We start from the raw sequence: 21,242 nt of genomic DNA, 5'->3' as shown, positions 1-21,242 counted from the left end.
GTGATTAGTCACCTTTTACCCTTAAACAGAGTTAGGTAATATTGTTCTGTTAAACCAGACTTAAATTTACTTATTTGTGTAAAAGCTTCTGTATGCAAGTTTTTCAGTTCATGCTCTTCATGTACTTGTTTTTTTTTTTTTTTAGAGTGACAGGTATACCACATGTGGATGTCATCCAGTTTAATCAGTGGGATTTCTTTAGTACCCTTTAGCCCTATTTCTTTTGAGAGAAAGTGTGACTAGTGTTTTGCCATATTGAACAAAATTTTTGTTAGAGAAAGGACAGATTATGAGCTATAAATGAGATAATCTAGTCCTGTGTGAAGGTGTCCTGGATCATCTGTAGATGATCATCTGATCTACTTGAGAATGATCAGAAAAGGATGGGTGGATCCAGTGCTGGCAGGATGATTGCATTCAGGGCAGCAAGTTATTATGTTGTACAATCTGTAAACCTGTGTTAGATTTCAGGTAAGAAATCTGTTCTTAAATATCTCAGGAACATTAAATACACCAAGGAAGATTAAAATGTGTCAGTCAGGAAGAAATAACATTTTAAAGCTTAAAATAGCTTCAGTTGAACAACAGTGTTTTTCTTCCATTATTTTGTGTTTCTTTCAATGAAAAGAATTTTAAGGAATGGAAATCTGACATTAAATTCAAGAAGGTTACTTTTGAGAATGAGATGCTTAAAGACTGAAACTATTATGACTGAAGTGCAGTAAGCTAGTCTAATTGAGAAGGTGAGTGAGAAGAAAGTGATACAACCAAAGATCTTGGCTTTCAGAGGAAAGAAAAGTATGAGAAAAAGGAGAGGTTACAGGTAGCTGAGGGTTATTCACAGGTGTTCTGGGGAAGATTTATTTGGTGAAGAAATTCTGTGATGAAATTAAATATTAGTGTGTTTAAAAAATACTTCAATTTGACAAGTGCAGTTTGTATATAATTTCCTGTATTTTTCTAAAAATCATAAGGCATCTCTAGAAAGTATAAAGATTTGAGTGACAGAGTGGTAAAATAGCCAAACTAATTGACTAGCAAGGTTTTTTGCATAGGGGGCATTGTGACAAAATGCTGTGAATATAAACTGCAAAATAAGTGAATATATAAAAAGTGAACATAAACTGCAAAATCTGTTAATTAGGATGATGAAAAAACTTAACAGAGGGGGGAATATATATATATATTCTATAGATATGTTTTAGATGGGCCTGAAAAGAACTGTAGTTGTATCCCTGGAAATGGAGATGAAACAATGCAGTAACCTCAGTTGGGCCTCTGATTGGACGCTTGCTTCCTTAGCAGAGAACAAGAGATACCTATTTCTTCCTTTGACAATGGTGAAGTCATTTAGTTGGATGACGTGTATACGCTCTTTATTTTGGAGCTTATGAAAATTTATCATGATGTGTCTCTACTTCATAATGATAAGTTCTTATTTCCTTAGAAATTGTGGGGAAAAATATTGTGATGATGAGTTAGTGTGGGGATTGTAGTTTTAGACTATTTAATTTCTATTGGGAAGAAAAAGATTAAAGCAATAGCTTTAAAGTGATCGCTCGGTCTTGTTCATAGAGGCATGTGTATTAGGTGGTGAACTGTAGACACAAGTACTTAAGTCAAATGAGACATTTAACACTGTTAGAACATGGCAGATACACTGCTTCTTGAACCGCTGTCAAGAGGTATTGCAAAGATGGGGCTGTAGAACAAAGGTAAAAAAAAAAAAGTCATAGCAGTCTTTAGTGAGCAGAAGACAGGTTTCTGACTTGTCTTTATAATTGCTGATGGTATTTTAAAACCTCTTTTGTAGTAGAGTCCGCATGGAAACAAAAGCTACTTAATAGAGTCATGGAAACAATAGCTACTTAATTTCAGGTTAAATCATTTTCAGGACTTTTCCTTCCTGTATTCATGAATATCATCTTGTGTATGCTTGTTTAGAGTTAGTGTGGATTTCTGATAAGAGCTAAATTTAAGGCAACTGCAAGTGTTCGGTGCTATGGAGATCCATTTTCTTCTCTCCCAACTTTTTAGAGGAAATTACTGAATTAATATGTTCACCTTTTAAAATTCTGTAAACTTTTTGTGTTGAAGGCCCACTGTGTTAGCAGAGGTAACTACCCACTCAACATTCTTGCTGCGCTTATGGAGCTTTTGAAGATGTGGAGGGTTGGCTGGGGACACGTAGGTCCATAAAACATATTTAGGTTGTAAATAAAGAAAACCAACCACCATTCCCTCCCCTGTTGTCCTTTCTCTTGTCATCGCTTAATGTCTTGGTTTCCTTCATAATATCACTGGACCATAAAATCTGCCCTGAAGAGCTCTGCATAGATAAAACCACAGCCAAATTAAAAAACCCTCAGAAAACAGCCTCCAAGTTGGTGAACCTCCAGAAATAGCTCATTGCAACAGACAATAAAATGAGAACTCTCTCTAATAAAGAAAGATAATTGCTTTAGGGATTTCAGTGCCAATTCATTCTTGCTAATACTTAAGTTGGTAAGATAGAAGAGGAAGATCAGAAGTGGTGGTCAGGTGCTAAGAAATAAAAACCTGGTTTTATTCCAGCCTTGACTGTCATGGCTTTCCTGTAGCTCTGGCAATCAGGAAGGAAGATCAGTGGAAACAATATTGATAGAGTTGGCTATCCATTAAATTTTAGCTACTCCTGTGAGGTGGATGTTTTCTAGGCATTTCACTTTACATGTGTGGTCTTGTTGGAAGATGTGATTTGCTGCAGATAAGAAAACAATGCTTGTGATTTTTAGGTATCCTTAAGGAATAGAGTTCTGTTGGACTTTGTGCATGCTTCTAAGAAATGTCTGCCCTTGCTTCAGCAAAGTCAGTAACAAAATGGAAAGAGTTGAATTAAAAAACTAGGGGAAATATGAAAAACCTGTATATTAACTATTTGCACACTGTCCCATAGATTGGGATAGTGCTAATAGAAGTGAAGTATTTAATACTTAAAATGTAATTCTGATGTTTAGTAAAGCTTTCTTTTGTTTTGATATTGGGTCCATAGCAATGTGGCTGAGAGAGGAATTGCATCCTTGATAGAAGCAGAATAAATAGAAAATGCTATTAAAAATTAGTCTTGTTTAGATGCTTTTTGATAAATTTTTGGTTGATGCACTGGAGGGAAGGAATGCCATCAAGAGGGACCTTGACACGCTTGTAAGGTGGGCTGATGCCAACCTTATGAAGTTTAACCATGACAACTGTAAGGTCCTACACCTGGGTCAGGATAATCCCAGGCACAGCTACAGGTTGGGCGGAGAAGAGATTCAGAGCAGCCCTGCAGAGAAGGACTTGGGAGTGCTGGTCAATGACAAAATGAGCATGAGTCAGGTTCAGTGTACGCTCGCAGCCCAGAAAGCCAACCATATCCTGGGCTGCATCAAAAGGAGCATGACCAGCAGGTCGAAGGAGGTGATCCTGCCCCTCTGCTCTGCTCTTGTGAGACCTCGCCTGGAGTATTGTGTGCAGTTCTGGTGTCCTCAACATGAAAACTGTTGGACTTCAACATGGAACTGTTGGAACAAGTCCAGAGGAGGGCCGCGAGGATGATCAGGGGACTGGAGCACCTCCCGTATGAAGTCAGGCTGAGAAAGTTGGGGCTGTTCAGCCTGGAGAAGAGAAGGCTGCGTGGAGACCTCATAGCAGCCTTCCAGTATCTGAAGGGGGCCTATAGGGATGCTGGGGAGGGACTATTCATTAGGGACTGTAGTGACAGGACAAGGGGTAATGGGTTAAAACTTAAACAGGGGAAGTTTAGATTGGATATAAGGAAGAAAGAAATTCTTTTTTGTAAGGGTGGTGAGGCACTGGAATGGGTTGCCCAGGGAAGCTGTGAATGCTCCGTCCCTGGCAGTGTTCAAGGCCAGGTTGGACAGAGCCTTGTGTGGGATGGTTTAGTGTGAGGTGTCCCTGCCCATGGCAGTGGGGTTGGAACTCGATGGTCTTAATGTCCTTTCCAACCCTAACTATTCTATGATTCTGTGAAATATCAAATAATCCTGGGGCATTGGAGCAGTGTTATGCAGTAACTGATGGCTGAATATTTTATATTCTTTTGCAGTATACAGAACTTTGATTTAGTTTGAATGAAACCAGTTTAAAAAACCCCGAGCTTTAAAAAGTACAGATGAATGACATTAGATGAATCATGAACCTAAAATAATGATTTCCAGGTTACATATGCTAGTTTCAGTTCATGTTTTTAACTTGTCATTGCTGATAAAGTAGTAAATGACATTGACAGATGATAAGTAAGAAAGGTTCACAGACATCAGGTCTGTGAATCTTTGTCATTTAGGACAAAGAAAAAACAGAAAGGAATGTGCATTAAAGGCATGTGTATTCCTGTCCTTTCTTTGAGGTAAGGAAATCAAGACATTAATCAATGACAAGAGAAAGGACAACAGGGGATGGGTTGTTGTTTGGTTTTGTTTATTTACAGTCTAAATGTATTTTATGGACCTACTTGTCCCCAGCCAGTCTTCCATATGTCCAAAAAGATCCAGCCTTTTGAGGCTGTATAATGAATTTGCATTTCTGATATTAGTGAATATATAAGTAACTTTAATATTAAAGAACCATGTAGTCTTTTTGTGTGTCTTGTAGTGAAGGATGAGGGCCCTTTGGAGAACAGGGAAATCTGATTGTACTGATTCCCTGGAAAAAAAATGGGGATGGAGAGCATCTCCGAATCAGTATTTGGGATCTTTCATCTTCCCACTTTCCTTTCTCTTCCTGTCTAGCACATACATACATTTTGAAGGTGGGGTGTTTGCAGACTGTCTGTACTTACAATTCTAGAATAGGAAAATGTGCGGTATTACCAAATTGGGGGCCATTCAGAGATGAAAATTTGAACTGTTAGGACATGAGGTATGGAAAAATGTAACTGTCTGCAAATATCTGAAACGTCAAAATGCCCTAGGCATGGAGAGGGTGTGAGTAGGAAGTAGTGTAACTTGATTGTGGGGTTAGAGGTGCTGTAACTGATAGTATTTCTCTAGTTTTGAGGAGGTGAAATTCAGTTCTAGGTTCAAACACCTAAATTTTGGTGGGTTGCATAGCAGAGTGCGTTGCATATTTGAGCTCATAGTATCATTCTTGTTTCTGTTTGGCAATAAATACAGTGATTTAGGTGCTGTTTCTGCTGAGCTCTCAAGGGAGACATGGACATGGAGCTCACATATGTGATCATACAAATTTAGGTGTTTAATTTTGGGTGGAATCCCACATGGTACATTTCTTATGATAAGCTGCATATTCTGTCTGTCTCTTGTTTTTAATTCTCCATAGAAAGAGAATTACAGTAGTTTGGGTCTGTGGGATTCATCAATGAAAACTGATAAAGCTCTGTGAAAATAATAGAGTATGTTCAAGGAGAATTTAGGTTGGATGCATGAAAAGCTCTTTTTCATGGTAAAAATTGTCAGCTTTGTTATATTTTACTAGAGGATATGAGAAGAAACCTCTTAAGAGTTTAAAGAAAGGATTGAACAGCGTCTTTGAGAAAATGTAGTAAGGAAATATTCACAACTATAGAGGCATTTGTTTTGTGGTATTAGTGAATATATAAAGAACTTAACCATGAAATTTGGGTTCATATTTTTAGTGCCAGTGTAAATTACAGTGCCTTTTTGGAGATGTGAAAGGGCAAAATGCAGGTTTGGGGAACAGCTGGTGCTTTGAGGTTTTGCCAGTTGCTCAAATACTTGAAAACCCGACTTGCCTCTTATAATAGCCATGCTCCGCTGTTGTTTGGGAAGATCTTACATTGTGTTTGTCTTCTTTCATGTTTGTGACTGTACATCTGCTTTCTACTTGGCTTTTTTGTTGTGTTTTCAAATCTGACTTGCCAATGTCTCAACTTCTTACATGCAGTTTAACAGCTGTTGTCCAGAAGATGGTGGTCTGAGCTGACATGGAGAGCTACTCTCACAACTGCAGGGGAATTACGGAAAGAAAAGCAGAAATGCATCTATTATCTGTTTCTGTGCCCCGCTTGCCTCTGTGGCAATAGCTACTGGAATAAGTGCCTTCTAATTTTAAAACAAAAGGCAGTTACACAACTTGTTATGATGGGGGAAGAAATGGAAGAAAAAGGGAGATGAGAACACTGAGGGAGCATGCCTAATGTGAATTTTTAATGGTCTGATCTAAGTTAATTCAAACTTCTGATGTCCTGTCCTTTCAGGATGTATGTGGAAATTGAGTTGGGCTAGCTGTGCGGTTGCTGATTTCTGTAGGGCTTGAGCAGTGTCCATTTGTGCTCCGGTCAGAGTTCAGTCCAGCCAGATGTTGTGTCTGATCTACGTCCAATGAGGCACGCATGGATTTAGTGAGATGTTAAGTGATGACATCTTGCCCTCTTAGTGTTCTTCTTTCCCCTTTGACTCCTGCTCCCATTTTGCTGGCCTGATGAGAATGTCTCATACATTTGTAGTACAACCAGTTATATATATGTGTAGTATAGCATCTTTCTAGATCCTTGTGCCAGATGCAGCTGGTGGTTTAAGGCCCGTTATGTTGGGCATAGATGGCTCTCTGCAGGGAGCACAGCTGGACCTATTTATCCTACAGATGATTGTGCTGCATGCCTAGCTGGGGTAAAATGTATAAGAAAATAATCAGCTATGATTGGTCCCAATCTTCTGAACCAATACAGTTTTTGAAAATAACTTCCTTGCCCTGTTTTCCATTCATTTTGGGGTGGAAGGAAAGTTATTTACCCTCTATGTTGTAAAATTTAATAGGATTTACCAAATGCCAATATGCTTAATATGTGACAGAATATCACAGTGCATATTTCTTCTAGTAAACAGGGCTGAAGTGTGACTTCAAGTGGAAGATGAATGTGGAAGGCCTTGGAACTGTTTTTGCCAACTCCTTTTTGTACCTGATAACGTACTACCCCAAGCCTGTTAGAGTCTGATGAAGCCCCTGTAATTCAGAGGCTTATTACGTCTTGTTTAACCTTCTGCTAGGTGAATTTTTTTTTCCAAAATCCATGTAACTTCTCATGAATTTTCTTTAAGAAAGATTAAGTTCATCTAATTGTTGTGTGTGGTGGCTAGAAGGGTGGCTGTGCTTTAATGGCAAGAACACATAGTAAAGAGCTTTTTTTACTTACGAATGGGTTAGTAGCTGAATAGGTCTGTTTAGTGTTTGATTCAGATAGTTCAAGGTTTTAAATTAGAGCAGACTTGAAATTGTAGGCCTATTTTTTGTTTCTTTTTTTTTTTCTTCCTCTGATCAGGAGCAGTTAATGCATTGCTTAAGCTGTTGCATGTATTTACTCATCAGTGCTCAGTTTACCTTTTGGAATTAAACTTTGTGCTGAAATGAGGCTAATTTAAATAATGCATTCAAAAATGAAAGTTGCTTTTCTTCTGCCCTCAGCACTGTTGTGTTTTAACCTGGTCTTTAAAGAAATGAGATGTCTTGGTCTGTCTCTCCCTTGCTAGCTTTGAAACACATTGGATCATTTCATAATGCATTGATGAAAAAATGAGAAACTCAAACCGTAGTTGTATGTTTTCTTCAAATTGGCTTTTATAGGCAAGAAAGAACATGATGAAGGAAAAGGGACTTAGTGTTCCTGCTGAAGTGGTAGGTGTTTTCAAGAGGCAGCAGGCAATTAGCTGGGCAGCGTGCAGCCAGCTTCCGACTAACCCCAGTGCATCGTGTGAGGTGGTGGGGAAAAGTTGGATGCACTGACGAAGGTCATCTTTGCTCTCAAAGCTCCTTTCTGCAGGATAGTGTTTTCTGTGCCATTGTGCCTTTTGTGATGCTTTGAGATCTCTTTTGGTATTTGTTGTCACCCCATCCTAATTGGTTTTATTTCCCCAAGAAAACCAGTTCTGATAACCTTTGTTTTCTCAGATCAGTGTCTTCCCACATCTGGCATGTTCCCAAAATCTGTTCAATACATGCTTTTACCTTGTTCAGATAGTTTTCCACAGGTGGTGCTGAGTAACAATCTTCTTCCTCACAAGTCAGCTTCTTCCTTATTCTTACCCAGCCTATTTCTGCAAGGCTCTTCTCCTTATTTGTTAGATGAGTTTATCATTTTGACTGAAAACTGTTAGAGCAAGGGTAGGTCAGTGTCTAATGTAGTCAGGGGCTGTACACATGGACAGTCCATCAGTGGCCTGATTACCAAGGCAGCAAGCCAGCTTGCTCCAGCCAGTGATCTCTCCTGCCACTCCTGCGGGCGCTGCCAGGTTCTTGTGAATGCAAATGTGCACTCAAGTCCATTGATTCCAGTACTGAAGCACAGTCTGTGTATACAGTAAATCTTACACCAAATCTAAGGAAAAAAGTGTTTGTTATCTACATGTCCTTCATCCTCTGCTTATCTGCATTGTTCTTATGTTCTGGTTTGAGTGCATGACTCCAGTGCCTCAGTAGGAATTGTACAGTATTTTACAGCAGGAAGGCTGAAGCAAGAGCTTTAAAAGAAGAAAGATGAAGTATATTTTGTAGGAAAAAACCCTGAGTGTGTGCTACACAGATTCATAGTTCATTTTTGTAAATATAATACCTAGTTTTCTTTGAATTCTAGGTTGTGAGCCATGCCTTTGGTGAAAAGGAACATTGAACCGCGGCATCTCTGCCGAGGAGCTCTGCCAGAGGGAATCACTAGTGAACTGGAATGTGTAACGAATAGCACCCTTGCTGCTATCATACGCCAGCTTAGCAGCTTAAGTAAGTATCTGGAACTTCCTGCAAGTATTTGACTCCTGCTGAAAACCTGAATAAATTAAAAGCTTTAAGATGGCTTGTTCTAAATACAAAATTATGATACAGGGCACTGCCACTTATATGATATAATACAATATACTGCTAGTGCATTTCTTTTATGCTCTTCTATTTTATGGCTTTATACAAGAGCCTGTAAGATTTATAAGTTTAAAAAAACCCTCGAACACTTCTTTTCCCCACCCCATGACCAACAACAAAAAAGCAAACAACAAAAGGACTATGGCATAGAAAACCAGGAATTTTTCTAATGTGAGAGGAATCGGTACAAGAAATGGGACTGACACTTGAGTTATTTTTGGCTTTCAGTTGTACAGGATGAAATAAGCAAACTCTTCTGCCTCTTGGCATCAAATGACACATTTGACTGAGATTTCAGTTTGTCTTAATGTGCTGGAACTTCTGAAGCCTTTTCTGTATATATGTGTGTGATCACATCACATAAATTAAATTAAGCACATACATCAAAAGAGTGACATTGACTGAACAAACCTATAGGCTACTGTTGAGGCAGACTATGTCAGCTCCATATGGAGTAGCCTACACAGCACACCTGGCAGTTGACGCCACAACCAGCCATTCTAGAATGCCTGGAGTGTTTGCAAGAGGAATAATATTTCTTAATGAATGAAAAAGAGATTTCTTCAGAGCCTGTTTAATAATCAGCTGCTGTTGTTTGTGCTGATAATTCTGGTCCTAAAAAAGAAATTATTGCTTCATCAGTTTCCTTTGCTTTTTAAATGGAAATGGTTTAAGAATGTAAGAAAGGCTGCATGGAGCTTGGGCTATGGGTCCCACGAAGTTCAGTCTTCAGTTTGTGGTAATAGGAAATAGCCTATGTTTAGAGCACAAAAAACACAGCATGTTCCCCATTCCAGCAGACAGCGATGTAGGATTTCTGAGCTGGAGGTCCACCTCAGTCATCCTATGTAATGAGCATTTGTGAACCTATCATCTGTAGAATTGCTTAGATGGGTTCAGACTGGTCAGGAAAAAGTGCAATCCCCATGACCCCTTGCAAGAATATCCCACAACAGCAGTTCATCTGTTTCTTCCTTTTAGTATCTTCTGGTTCTTGAATTATGAAAAATGACAGGTGATTTCATCTCATGTATTGCCATCATCATTTGTGATTTTATTACATCTTTATCATGTTCTCTGAGTGATATCCTTTCCAGGTTGGAGTGTCCTGATCTGTTAATATCTTTTTGAATAGAAACTATTTTGTATTTCTGATCGTTGTTGTTTCTGCTTTGGATATATAAGTGAGAGTATGTTGGGGGGGTTTCTAGCTGGAGTGTTGAGGACTTCGGTTCATAATCAAAACGGACTTGTGTTTTGTCATTAGCTCACTAAGAATTTAAAAAGTTCTGGTTGCTACTAAACATTGAGTTGATATTTTCAGAGAAGTTTCCAAGTGATTCTCTGATCTTTCTTGCGCAGTAGCTGCCAATTATGCGTCCAAAGTTAATTTATAGCTAATTTGTGTTTGTATTGTCATTGAGTTTCATTTACAGTTCTATCAGGCAGTTGCTCAATACTGATATCCTTAAGCTTCAGAAAATTGAGAAGAATGGCTAATGCCCTAGTTACGTTCAAGGGTGTCTGATAAGACCGCATTTTGGTTTTGTACAATGACTGCCAAAGTGTGGATAATTCACTTTTCACTTGTCTGACTTGCGAGGAATGTCTAGCTTTCATTTCTCCAGGTTTGGTCTTGGGCCTAATCTGCCTGTTACATTGCATATTCAGATCCTCTTAGGATTGTTGCTAAGGAACTGGCTGCTTGTGCAATCCATATCCTGAAATTTTCCTTTTGTGGATTTCTCTGGTCATCAGAAGTCTCTGTAGACAGCCCTGAAGTACTTCATTGGTGTCAAGTTAAAGATCTGTGTAAATAAATGATGTGTGCTTTGTTTTAACAGATGAATATATGGTATTTAATGAGTGAAGTCTACCACCAGGCTCATCCACAGTCTGGAATGTCATGTTTGCAGAGGGTTTTCTTCTGCAGACACCATTTGTTTTGCCTGTGTTTCAAGCCAACTGGGAGCAATGAAATGATCATAGAAAAATGCTGTGCTGGAGCTAACATGGCATGTCCTGCTGACAGCATCAGAGCCTGTTGGTGTTCCCACAGCTTGAAGCACAGAGAGAGCAAGTACAGGTCTGTCTTGCAGTCACGCTGGTTTTTAATGTTGTGCTGTTTGCTCAGTGTGGATTGTAGCGCTGGCAGGTCTGTGCTGTTGTGTACAGATTTGGCTTGCTTCTGCCTCTGCTCTTTTCAGAAGATGTGAACAAGTTCCTATCCAAAGGGAATGTGCTCTCAGTGGAGCTTTTTTCTATTATGTCTTCAGATTCAGGTTTGTTTGTAGCCAGCTGGCTTGGAGCACAGGCAGAGTGAGCAGCATTCGGTATGAAACTGTGCACTTTATATAAGGCAAAAGCCCGACTAGGGGATTCACCTCTACTTGGGAGGACATAATCTACTGGGGGGTGGGGGGAGGGACACGCTGGGAGCATTTTCAGCTCATACCTGTGAGTGCCATGATGCTTTGCTCAGTAAATACATTCATGGAGTAAAGGTTTTGAAGAATGCTTCCACAAATTCTCCCTTCCTTTTGGCAGTGGATTTTGGTCTGATGGCTGCGGGACACCAGACAGTGTGGAAAAAAAGCTGCTCTCTACAACAGGGATCTGTTGTACTATGGTTTTCTTCCTGAGTTTTTCATGTGTGTATATATGGGAAAGAAATAATAAATTACATCTGGTTGTCATTGAAAATGAAGTATTTAAGAACTCCTTTATTGAACTTTTCTTAATTAGATTTCAGTTTGTACATTAACATACTGTGTTTCAAGTTGCATTACCACTTCTTTCCTTTCTGTGAGTCTTCAAATATTTTGTGTTTTGTATATATAGCTTCTCCATTCATTCAGATACCACCTGTCAGGCTGAAATCTTACTTCTGCAGATATAAACCACCTGTACATGGGTGCAGAGCTACTTTCTTTGTCCCATGTGCAAGTGATAGCAAACATTTTTGCTGCGCAATATAAAACGGAGGAGTTGTAATCCGTGGGGTCTTGGGAGACTTTCCTTCACACAAAGCGATGTCCACAAACTGGCCTCCTAATGTTTTCTTGAGTGGACGGGCTGTTGGCTCAGTTTCACTAGTTTGCATGTAGGCTTGAGCATACTGCATCCAGCTTTGCGTCACTCTGCTCTTTACCCCTGGTAAATCAGACTGAGTTGGGAAGTTAGCTTTTGTGACATTAGGTATGGTGCTGGAGGGAGATACTATGAGGCGTCAGGTAAGAATCGAGACGTGGTCAGTAACAACCTACTGCTTTTGCTTATTTAAAAGAAAGGGGTGTGGGGGAAGTGTGGAATTAATCCAGCTACAAATAGGTGGGTAGGATCTGTTTTCTGCTCCATGTTGTGATGAAATAGTAAAGTTCTGGATGAATTTCAATTTACAAAACACCAGCTAGTTCTGTGGATGTTTCAGGCCTCACCTAGGACTGGTTCCCTTTGGTGTGGTCCTAGTGTCATCTTTCTTCCAGTGTCCTGTAGAACTAACAACTGAATGCTGTATGATAACACTGTTCTGCTTTTTTTCTTTGGCAACACATCTTCATGGTGTGAAAAATTGTAACCCTTTTAATGCATTGTAAATCTTTCTATTAACTTGACTGTGCTCTTCCATGTACTTGTGCTGTGGCACAAGGAATGCAAAAGAAAGCTGTACCTTCTAGACTCAACTATGTGAAAGGAAACTAGCCAAAGTGATCAACGCAGTTCAGTTTCTGGTCTTCAGACAAGCCAACAGCATTGTTTGACTTGGTCTTCTGTTCTAGCACTGAGCATTTTGATGGCTGACAGGAGATACCTTTGGGGTAATGTATTCATCGTGTTAATGCACACCTTTTTATGCAGTATGTGAAAATCAACTGTAATTAATTCATGCGGCGTCTAGACTTCACTAAAGGTGTTATCAACTGTTGTGGCAAGATGATGCTTCATGTAATTACTGTAGAACTTGGGTAGAGGTATTATTTCAATTATTTGTGAAATGCTGATCTCCAGAAACATCTCACAGTGCTTGGAAATTTATTTTGTGAGCAATCTAATATATTTATAGACATATATATATAATCTATACAGCCTTACGAAGATGAACTGTGAAAGTGCTAGAAAGGGGCACTTGTATTAATTGACATTAAAACCTATTAAGAGTGGAGATTTGGTGAGGCAGTGTTTGACTGTATTTCCCCTGAACTGCTTCTGTGGTTGGAGGGAGCCTTAGAAGGAAAGACTGCATAATTCCTTTAAGGGCTTTTTAAATTAGTATTTAGGTTGCCCATATATTGGGGAAACACCTCATGTTTTTGAATGACTGTCTGATAGTACAGTCATTATAGTCTTACAATTCAACTCTTAAATTGGAAGGTACATGCTCGTATTTGCTTGTTTTTGTCTTGTTAAAAATCCAGTTTAAAAGGTGGTAAAGATAGGAAACACTAGAGAATTACTACTTTCTTTCTGAAACCTAGTGCATCCTGTTAATCCAGTGTGTCCAATATTGCTTTACCATGTCACTGTTTTTACTGACAGGAGATTGACAACCTGTCTTTTACTTGGTTTAGAGTAGCAAGTGGCTTTGGTTTTGGTTTTTTTGAAAGAGAATTCAATACCAGAAGTAGCATGTTCCCACAAATCAACTTTATGACTTATTTTGCTTCCTGAAAGATAACTGACAAGCACCTGTCTGCTTGACTTATCAAGAGGTGATGTTTTCTTCTAGGATTAATTCTAGGATTAATCCTAGAATGCAGTAGTCCTCCGTCAGCAGGCTGATTTCAATATATTAACATGAACTAACATCCATTAAAATGTTGATGTTTTGAAGTCTAAATAGTGGTGGCTGTAAAATGTAATACCTGCTTTATTTAGCTGAAGAATTTAAAAGCTCAATTATTCCATAGCTTGTGATAACCTTTTAATTTGCAGCAACTAAATCAAATGGGGATTATAACTGAATCTCAGCCAGCTACTGGGAAGCACTTAGAGAATACTTTTAGTGGGAAGGTGATTGGATGCTGGCAGTGGTTGCCCAGAAGAGTTGTGGAGCCTCTGTCCTTGGAAGTACTGAGAACACAGCTGGGCACAGTCCTGTGCAACCTACTCTGACCATGCTTTGGTCAGGGAATTAGGTTAGACGATTTTCAACCCTAACTGTTCTGTGGTTGTGAGACTTCTGTTTTGGGGAGGGGCAGCAGATTAGGAGCAGGTAGGGAGCACACCTTGCCATCCAATACCTTCCACATATGTAGCTTGGATACACCAAAATATCTAACTTTTGGGTTAGATATTGGGTGATTTTATGTTTAGTGGAGAAATTTATTGCTGGTGAAGTCCTCAGTTCAAAGCACGGTAATCAAATGAATATATATATATATATATATATATATAATTTATAATTCACAAACAGTGCTTTCAGATACTGTTTTGGTGGTAGTGTTGGTGTTCTCTTCCCCCCAAGTAAATGATCAAAGAAAGGGGTGGATACTGTTTACTTCCTAACTGTGCCTATTTTTTACTTTGAATCATGGTCTCCAGATGTTCACAGGATGGGATCTTGGCTGAAAGTTTCATTACATCTGTACTTTCATTTGTAGACTATTAAGGTTGGTTATAGGGCCTAATTTAAAATGTCCATAATCACTGTTCTCTTGGAAGTCGCTGTCATTTAGAAGCTTAATGCATATTCCATATTGTTCCAACTATTAGACAAGAGTTTTATTTTCCCCTCCCCTCCATTTCTGCTCTTCAGACTCCTCTTGATATAGGTCATAACAAGAGGAGTTTAATTCAGAAGTGGGGTTTTAAAATATATTTCTGCCTAAAAAGTGTGGTTAAATGCAGGAGGCAGAATTTTCCTTTTTGCATGGAGAATTAATGGAGTGTGTTTGTCTTGAGAGGGCTGTTGGCTGTAGAAATTGTGGAAGGGGAGGTCTTAGTTGAAGCAGCAGTATCTGGATAGGAGGGACAAAGACACAAGTATGTGTGGTGCTGTCCGTTGAATGAGCAGGAGCAATGAATCTGCTTGTAATCTGAAATTTGTAGGAGAAGTTCTGGGGCAGGAGAGGTGTTAAACTGGGGATTCTGAACCAGAGAATACTGGGGCAGAAGAAGAGTCCAACTATTGATGAGGGTGCCTAGTAATGTGGGAGGTGGGACATCTGGGAAGGGATTAGGCAAGCACAGGGATCTGTAATCAAGAGGGAGTTGAGTTTATCACGTAGCTCTTCTGTCCCCTTTAAGGCCAGGGCCTGAGGCTGCAGTTTTGATCTGGACTATCTACTCACAGTGATTGAGATAATACAGTGGCTGAAAAGGCTGTAGGCTCCCCTTCTGTGGTATATCAAGTCAGGCTGGCCATGGGTAAATATGGTCAGTGCACTCTTAGTCCCTTGAATGACTCCAGTGACAGTAACACGTATGCAGTGAGCATTGGTAAAGGTAAGTGGGCTGCCTTGCATGAGGATTTTGGGTTTTATCTGTTTCAGTCTGCCTTAATGCTTATGCTCATACTTATAATTAAATCTTAATCACTATGGGTTGAAAGATTTTAGACTTCAAAATTGACTTCAGAAGCTTTTATAGACAGCTGTAACTTCAGGCCTTTATTGTCATGACAGAGGCAGGTTTTAATGATCAGTTGTGTGTCACTTGGCAGTAGTTTCAGCTACAGAAGGATTAAAATTTGAAAGCTTCCCTGTTTTTATGTGGAAGCCTAACCAGCACATCCAGAACAGACTTCAGACAGAATTTATGGTATATTTTGAGATTTTTGTACAAGTCTGTGCGCAAAATTTTCTGTATGACAAACTGTGCTGTCATAATCCTACAGCTACTGTGTTTTATTATAACTTCATGATATTGAAGCCATTTGTCTTGTGTTTTGTAAGCCTTCAGGAAAGGGATTTCCTTGTCTATTTTCTTACACAGGCAAACATGCTGAAGATATATTTGGTGAATTGTTTAATGAAGCGAACAGCTTCTACATCAGAGCAAATTCCCTTCAAGACAGAATTGATCGCCTTGCTGTCAAAGTTACACAGCTGGATTCAACAGTAGAAGAGGGTAGGTAATTGCATGAAAGCGTTGAGCCAGAAGTGATGTTGACAAAATCACAGTATTTAATTACACAACGATCTCTGTCTTTTCAAAGTAATCCTCAACTGATATTTCTTCTTGCTGTCTCAGTAAGGCAAGCTGAGAAAAATCATGTTAGCAGAGTGGTAAAAAATATTCTGGAATCATATAACTATCTTCGTCTTTGACTTAGTGTTATTTCAAGAAGCCCCTGTAGTAATGGAGCCATTAAGCTGCCTTTTTCACAGGGAAAACTTCTAGGTTTTGAGTGTAATAAATCAGAATTGAATAAATCCAGGCTTCACTGGAAATGAGTCAGAATACTGGAAAAAATTTGTGGTGGTAAATCTGTTTCAAGGCAGGGTGGTCACACACTATATTAGTAGCATCTGTTCTGCAGTAGTCTAAGATCTTATAACATTCTTCACCTAAAAGGGGCACTGTGTGTTTGCTTCAGTTAAGTGAAGTTCTGTAGGGGGTTCTAGTCACTAGAAACAGTATTTCCTTTAAAATGCCATTACATCCTCACTTGCTTACATGTTTGGTCATTCACTTCATAAACACACAGTAAAAACAAAGGATTTAAGTAACATCATTATACTGTTCAACTACAGTTGAAAAAACATTTTAAACTAGTTGAGATTGTTTTCAAAAGCATATAAGTAACTTCCACTAGAAATGTGTAATTTGTTCAAAAGCACTTACTTGGGTAAGTATAACATGTTTCTCTGCCGAGCTCTACAAGCCGTACCTTACAGGGTCTGTATCAATCCTTATGACTTTCTGGTTCTGCAGGTCATCAATACATTAATTTTTTGCCCAATACTGTTCAGTTATCATGTGCAATTCTCAGTTTATTCTCAAGACTCTCTAAATTACATAAATGGGCAAGAAATATTAGATGAAATGTTAATGGGAGTTAAACGAAAACAAGCCAGTGCATTTTGTTGGCACTACTCCTATAGCTTAAACTGTTGTAAAACAGTTAGACCAATTCAAGAAATGGTGTCATTGTAGACAAGGCAGTGAAGTGCTCTGTTGAGCTGCAGTCAGAAACGTGTATTTCAGGCTGCCTAAGAATGGAAGATAATGTGGAAAGCTTACTGCTGCTTTCAAGTTGTGATTGGCATTATCTGGATCTTTTTCAGTGTTTGCTGCACATTAGGAAAACTTAGATTAAGAATGAAAGAAAGTCTTGCTAAAAGTGATTGAAAGCTTAATTTAATTAAAGTGACTTAAATCTTTAATTTACAAAGAAAGAACTAAAAGGCTGGTCTTGTTCCCTCCAGAATTGTGTACATGAAACGATGAAGTATGTTACTGGACTGTCTAAAGAAGGTATTTCTATAGAGAGATGAGAAAAGCTAAAGATCAAGTGATGTTCAATTACATGGAAAGATTTCTGGAGTTGAAAGATGGTAAAAGATGTAGAACTCACTCTCACAGGAGGTTGTGGGGGCCATAATTGAAATAAACTTAGAAAAGGGTTGAATGGGTATGGATATCACGTGTAATTATAAACCATGTTGTGCCAGAGGAATACTGGATCTTGTGTTCAGGCTTAAAGGCAGTCTTTCTGCTATTAGAAGTCCAGGTTAAACCTCAAAAAGGGGAAATAATTGGACATCTGTATGTGACAGGATTCTTTCATCATCTTCCAAGACAGTCCATGGTGTTCTCATTGTTTTAAGTGAGGTTCTGGACCAAGTGGGACTTAAATCTGGTTTATTATGGTAATTCTTATATGCCTTTGTGCTTAAAACAGTTATTCATTAAAGAAAAATCTTTCTGGTTCTGTATTTATCTGAAAATATTTTACATAGCTGGTATAAACCAGACTTTGTTTATCCACTTATATTAGTCACAGACCTCTGATAAATGTATTTTTGTTTCAAACAGTATCATTGCAGGATATCAACATGAAAAAAGCATTCAAGAGCTCAACAATTCAAGATCAGCAGGTAGTTTCAAAGAACAGCATTCCTAACCCAGTGGCTGATATCTATAATCAGAGTGACAAACCACCACCTCTGAATATTCTTTCACCTTATAGGTACGGAAATATTCATTGTTTGTGTTCTTGTTCTTTGCCCTTTATCTCCTAGTTGTATGCAGAGAATAATTACAGCAGAAGGTAAAAGATATATTGGTTACTGAGATAGTGGTTTTTTGTTTTTTTTTTTAATTTGATAGCATACCTTTTATTGTGGTGGCTTATTCTGGGTGTCCACAGCTGCTGCTGCTGGCAAGCCTAGGTCAACTCTGTTTCAACTCCTCCTAGAATAGTCTGGTAGGATTCAAGCTTTGAGTTGCCACTCCTTTCCTAATCCTTCCCCTAGTCAGAAGAGTCGCACTGAGAACAGCAACTGTCTTGTGCTTCCTGTCATACAGGCAAAGGTACTCAGACCTACCTTGTTCCTAAATTCAGATCGTAAGACCTGTCTGGATTGAGTCAAATATTCCTTTCCAGATTTTTTTTGAGACAAGTGAGTTCCATTCTTATGCTCCTCTGTCCCCTCCACATCCTGTCTTGGCATTGATCCTCCTCCAGCACTAGTGAGTTTCACTTCTGTGAGCTGGCTGATGTAGGAGCTCCTGCTGAGCTCTGATGAGGCGGCTGAGCATGCTGCCCAAAAGGCTGTGTATTCCACCCCTTCTGAAATTCTTGGCATGAGTCAAATCAATTGTAAGCTGTAACTACCAAGAGTGGCATTAAATGCACTTGGCATCCTGTCACGAAAAGAAGATGGATCTTGGATGACTGCCAAAGGTGAGTTTTGTTGGTTTGAAAATTACTAATTCATGTTTTCTTAGTTTTTCTTGTCCTGTATTTCCAGGGATGATAAGAAAGATGGATTGAAGTTCTATACTGATCCTTCCTATTTTTTTGATCTTTGGAAAGAAAAAATGTTACAAGATACTGAAGATAAGCGAAAAGAAAAGAGGAGACAAAAGGTAAAAGCAGACACCTAATAGCAAATGTATGTATTGCAGTTTTGTGTATGGTTGTCCAGGCATAAAAATTGCTAGGTCATACTTAGTTTGTGTGCATGGAAAGACTATTCCTGTTTAGATGTGGCTGTAGGTTCAGTTGTGTTTTTTTTTTTTTTTTTTTTTATAGCTTCTCCTGTCTATTTCAGGGAGTTGCAAATTGAATTTTAAGAGTACTATAGTTATTTTCCAGCGTATTTCTTTAATCATTTGCCAGCATCTGCTTATTAGTACTCAGCAAAATGGCCCTGTTGTGCGTTGGAAAAAGATACTGTGATTTTGGGGGCGGGGGGGGGCTGGAGAAAGGAATTGGAGTTATGGTTTCCTTTATTTTCATAGTTCTTTATCTAGCAACATCAACTCCTGTAGCAAAACATGAGCTTATTTTATTCAGGGTTTTTTTTTTTTTATTCCTTGATCACACTCTTCACTTTTCTATACCTGTTACAGGTAAGTCAGATGATGATAATACACCTCAAAATAATTCTGTGGTTCAGCAAGAAGAGAAGATGAATTTTAGGAGCAATGTGTTTTGTTTCCTCCAAGTTTAAGACTGACAAAAAAAGGGCTTAGTCAGAGAAAAGTCTCCTAAGTCCTTCTGGAATATCTTGAGCAGTTTGATCCAAGATGTGTATTCTGATACAATTGGGATTTTCTAAATGGATTTCAGTTTTGAATAAAGAAATCGGTTGCTACTTCTACAGCCTTTTTGCAGTCAGTTTTTTTTTTAGTCAAATCTGAGGGCTTAAAGATTGTTCAAGATAATTCTAGCAAGTGAAGGAGGAAAGTTTGAAGCAATGGTTCCTATTCTACCTGACAGCAAGTGCCCTTTTAGATAGGTTCAGTGAGAGATAAGGCATCTTAAATAAAAGTCTGGGTAGGATGCACAGCTTGCTCAGGAGAAATAGAAGGAAGCTGCTTAATTTTCAGTACACATACACATGTATATACACATACCTGTGTATATGTGCATATATATATTGGCATACCTATAAATGCATATATATAAGCAGTTATCAGAATATATCATATATATACATGTGTATATACATTGCCCAATATGTGAATATGTGCCAATGTGTATTTGTGTATATATATCATGTGTATAATACATATGTGTATGTATATATATGCAAATATATATGATACCTGCTTGGAAATCAAATTGTAGAGCATGGTTGGGAAGTTTTACTGTTCTGTTTTTATGAAAGTATATTAATTCCTTGTTCCTGTTGCCAGACAAAACTTTGACTGCAACATTGTTAAACAAAACATGAAGATGCGCTTTAACTAAAATGTTGTGATTTAATGATAATAAGAGCTCTGGAAGAAATAAATCAGGTCATCCTGTTAGGCGTATGAGTCAGAAACGTCTGTTTTGACAGGTATCTCAGTATTGGCGTATTAAATAGGGCTGAAAAAGCTAAGTAAATACTTTCAGTAAAAGTTACTGTCTAAAGCACAGTATTGGAAAATAGTTACTTGGTTATTTTGCATAATTTAATACAAATGTATAAGCAAGGTAATACTCCCACTATATTCTCGGTATGATAAGGCACTGAGCTGATTAAAAGACTGGAAATAAAAGCGGTTTTCATTCTCTAGTTTAGGTGGGGTTTCTTAGATTTCAGTCAGTATTTCTTTATGAAAAATATACCGGGATAATTGCACCCTTTGGGTTTCTTCCTTCCACCTTTTTTTCCTTCAAACTTAGATATTTTCATTACAGAGGGATAAAAAGAAATTGCCAGCTGCTGCTTTTTTTTTTTATTTATTTTTATTCTGTTTTAATACTAAAAAAAGAAAAAATACAAACTAGAAGCACTGAGAGTTGGAGTTTTTTTATACCATTAGAGAGATTTTTAGAAAACTACTTTTTATATAAAAACTTTCCTTTAGACTGTGTTTTAGGCAACACTTACGCAGTCTGTACTCGACAGAAGCACAGCGTATGAAAGTTCTTGAGAAGCTGTGCAGGTGAAGTAGAGGTGTATTGTGTAGCAAATTACAAACTAAACATCCAAATGCAAACCTACCCAGCTGACCAAATACAGATAGGTGGTCAGTGAAGCCTAAGAGTACTCTTGCACCAGAACATCAGTTTTCCAGTATTATTTTGGTAACTTGCCTGAAATGCTTGAGTTATTGCAGCAAAAGGTTTGTGAGCTTCCTTTTCTTGCCTTCAAATATTGTATTTATTGTTTGTTTTCAGCTGAAGAAACCTGGCACAGGCTTCCTCCAGTTTGGCTCTTTTAGGTGAACATTTTGTCTGAAGAAAACTGCAATTTTGTTTAAGTTCAAATTTG

The 21,242-nt window shown here is 38.4% G+C and overlaps 1 protein-coding gene across 5 annotated transcripts in view; it reads left to right on the top strand.

The window, feature by feature from the left end:
* The window catches only part of WASF3 (WASP family member 3), a 66,102-nt gene that overhangs the window by 33,191 nt on the left and 11,669 nt on the right, over window positions 1-21,242 (top strand). For all 5 annotated transcript variants that reach the window (XM_065678488.1, XM_065678491.1, XM_065678486.1 and 2 more), the window contains 4 exons: window positions 8,588-8,730; window positions 15,799-15,933; window positions 17,845-17,998; window positions 18,783-18,900. In XM_065678488.1, the coding sequence (XP_065534560.1) occupies window positions 8,598-8,730; window positions 15,799-15,933; window positions 17,845-17,998; window positions 18,783-18,900 (540 nt within the window). In that variant the 5' untranslated portion in view covers window positions 8,588-8,597. The remainder of the gene's footprint in view (window positions 1-8,587; window positions 8,731-15,798; window positions 15,934-17,844; window positions 17,999-18,782; window positions 18,901-21,242) is intronic.

Source organism: Lathamus discolor, chromosome 4, assembly GCF_037157495.1.
Source record: "Lathamus discolor isolate bLatDis1 chromosome 4, bLatDis1.hap1, whole genome shotgun sequence".
Lineage (NCBI taxonomy): Eukaryota > Metazoa > Chordata > Aves > Psittaciformes > Psittacidae > Lathamus > Lathamus discolor.
This window is presented reverse-complemented; position numbering and strand designations above follow the sequence as displayed.